The sequence below is a fragment of the Trachymyrmex septentrionalis genome, unplaced genomic scaffold, assembly GCF_001594115.1.
Source record: "Trachymyrmex septentrionalis isolate Tsep2-gDNA-1 unplaced genomic scaffold, Tsep1.0 scaffold87, whole genome shotgun sequence".
Classification (NCBI taxonomy): Eukaryota; Metazoa; Arthropoda; class Insecta; order Hymenoptera; family Formicidae; genus Trachymyrmex; species Trachymyrmex septentrionalis.
Window position 1 is genome coordinate 1778522 of NW_017306059.1, and position 3295 is coordinate 1781816.

General features: G+C 41.8%; 1 protein-coding gene across 9 annotated transcripts in view; it reads left to right on the plus strand.

Annotated features, from left to right (window-relative positions):
- The window catches only part of LOC108755400 (regulating synaptic membrane exocytosis protein 2), a 63118-nt gene that overhangs the window by 30089 nt on the left and 29734 nt on the right, over window positions 1-3295 (plus strand). For all 9 annotated transcript variants that reach the window (XR_001939764.1, XM_018498359.1, XM_018498355.1 and 6 more), the window contains exons 6-7: window positions 956-1175; window positions 2481-2673. Coding sequence is in view for 8 of the 9 variants with exons in the window: in XM_018498359.1 (XP_018353861.1) it covers window positions 956-1175; window positions 2481-2673 (413 nt within the window). In the remaining variant the exon portion in view is untranslated. The remainder of the gene's footprint in view (window positions 1-955; window positions 1176-2480; window positions 2674-3295) is intronic.

The window sequence follows — 3295 nt, forward strand, 5'->3', positions numbered from 1 at the left end:
TTTTTAAAAGGAAAATCGAGATAGCGTATTGTTTTCCAAATATTACAGATTAATTCAATTTATATGAATGCGATCTTACGGAGGCCAAATTTGTATCTTTCGTCCATACGATAATTTTTCATGTCTTTTTGTGTCTCGCCCAGTTTTTTGTGTAACGAATAAAAGTCTGTTATTTCTACCATTAAAATCCTGCTGTCCTAAGAAACGGAAAGCGTCTCAATGCAGAACTTTAGATGGACATTTTTCCAACCAAAAAAAATTTGTAATTACCGTTATGCACGTACGCGCACACGTACACACACAACCACATGATCCCTGCACAAATTTACGCATATAGTCATACCTTTTAGCGTCTTTCGCCAATCGTGTGACAATCGTAGGCAAATTTAAACGTACCGGTTCTACTTAACGCTTCTCAGACGTCGTCTATCGCACATTTATCGCGGGCAAGCTTGCACCGCTGCCTTATCTCGTTTTCGTTAGGTATAACGCTACACACAAAACGCACATACGAAGTTGACACGCGAAGTCAAAGAAGGAGAAACACCGGACAGGACAGGATTAGGGAGCAAGGATTACAAGGGCAGAACAGGATTAGGGGCAATGCAGGGCATTGCAGAGAGATGTACTCGACTCGAGATAATGACAGGATAATTCCCGACTCAATGGTTTTGTTTTCGATATGTAAATCGACTCGATTGTCGAAAAATGAGATCCCGTGAGAGAAAATGGACAAGGACGCGTGCGCAGAGATGATTTTAAAGAAAAACCGCGAGAGGATACGCTCTTTTCTCTCTCAGGGAGGTGGGAGAGAGAAGCGTAGTTAGAATTAAGGGTTTTACGATACATAAAAGGAAAAAAGAAAATCCGCGCACGCGCTTTTTCGTCAGACAAGAGGAAAAGGAAACGAAGGAGAAAGAAAAAAAAAACACGAAACGTTTTGGATCTACTGTAGGGAAGGGGTACTACCACCACGCGGGAGGTCCGAAATCGATGTCCAGTGGTGGGCGTAGGCACAACGGATTCCACAATGGGCACCACGGGTCGGGCGCGGGCATGACGGCCGTGGAGCATAACGGCCATCATCCACCGCGAGAGCCGCGAAAAGAAGAGAGCACTCTCGTCAGACGGAGCTTCCGAAGGTGTGGCGACGAGTGGCGTGCCGACAGTAGGAGGTGCGTTTCAAGGAGGCCGACGATCGTGTGCGCTGCTTTCTTTTTCACTTTTTCGCCGATCTTAATGCTCCGAGCTTCCTACAATAAACTATTACTTCAGTTTTTTAAGTCTTATAAGAAATTAATCGATCACGGTCGAATATGAGAAGAACAATTGATTACGATCGGTCAATTTCTTATAGCTTAAGACTTAAAGCTTAAGTAATGACTGATTTATGCTTCGATCTTTTCTAGAAATCCCTCCCCCCCCCCCCCCCTAAAATTCTATAATTCATCCAATAAAGCTGCCAGTTCTAATTAGTCCTAACTAAAATGGTCTGTATTCCATTGACCGAATTTTAGAATTTTAGGATTAAGACCGAAGCATAAATTAGGCATTATTGTAGAAAGCCTGTAAGGCTGAAGCACAGACTTCTGCATAACGCATAAAACAGAAAACATAAGAAAGTCAAGTAATCAGAATCACAGGTCGATATTCATAGTCGATTTTTATACTCAAGACTGTTTTAAGTTACAATCTTAAGATGTCACGAACTGATTAGATGGCCATCTTAAGACGTTAGTTAAGGTAGTCTTGAAAGACTATGAAAGGAAAGAAGACGAGGACTATGGTTGGTTTATTTTCTTATACGTTATGTGTTATGCGAGACTGTGCTCTCGCTTTTACGCGTTAAAACGCGACATCGTATCGCAAACGAAAACGGAAAATGTTTAAAACGAAGTCTCGTCGCGGAATGTCTCCATCGCGCAAGTTCGACGTCATGAAATGGTTATTTTCTTTTTAAATTTACTGTAACACAGAAACGATGTCATTATTGACTAAAAATAATAGCGAAAATGATAGTTACCTTTTACTTTTTTATTCTATAACTAAAAAATTATAAAATAATCGTTTTATAGTTACATTTTATAATTAAAAAAATTCTATATAAATATTGAGAAATTCAATATAAATATAGTATCTATTATTGAAACTATGGTGTAATCTTACGCGTTTTACTTGAAAAGTGTTTCATGGATGAATGAACTTTTACGATTGGGGATTTTTATCATTACACTTTACAAAATCGCGTTAATTGAAGATATCGAAAAGACAAATATTCTAATCGGGGTACGTATCATAAGCCGACATCATATATGTGAGTTGTGTTGTCGTGGCGGATCACACTTCGAGTTCGATCACTCGGTCGGATCATATCGGAAATCGGAATCGCGGCGGCGTAATACGACAAGACAAACACACACACACAGGCACCAACCACTTATCGTTCTCGTGTCTCTGTGTGTATGTGGCGTGTCCATCAGGTTCACGGAGAGAAGGGGGAAAAAGACAGTACGTTTTGACGGTGGGACCAATGTCGGCGACCCTCAGGAGGAGGAATGGTCTTGGGAGGCCGATCGGCAGGGTAGTCAAGACAGCGCGACCAAAGACTCCGGGATAGACACTTCTAGCACCTTCACGAGCAGTGAAGACAGCAACAGGGGCGATCTGCCCAAGGTACGGGGCCAGGTTACAAACGAGTAGTAACGTCAACCGGCTCGAGAAAAAAAAAAAAAAAAATAAAATAAAATAAAAAGAAAATAACTTTAGAGAACGCTTCTCGAGTTGTAGCGAATTGTAGATCGGAGTCTGTTGATCAGTCATGTAGAAGGCGGAGTCCTACACACGCGCGTGGATAGAGTTCAGGAACAAATCGTATTCGCCGGTGAATCGAGTAAAAGGGGTTTTTTTTTCAGCAGCGCCTTTTGTTGCACGATCGCGTCTCCGATCGGGAATAAAAACGGTACTTCATCTCGGCAATGATTACTCTCCTTCGCGTGCGATCTCCAGGCGCCAATCGCGGCGGATCCAAAATGGAATACGTCGTCCAAAGTGGAATTACGATTGTTTTCTTTCTCGCTCCTAGCTTCGATAGAGTAGCGGAAAGGTGCATTGGAGAGGTGGCTTGCTAATTGATGTAATTAGCGCGCAGCACTTGTAATTAGTTACTTTCGGGTTACAATATGTACCGTGTGCTAGGAGAGCCGAAGTTTTAGGGAGTGGAGAATTGCGCAATTGATTGTGCTGAGACCATTGATATCGATCGATGTGTGAACTGATATATATATATATATATATA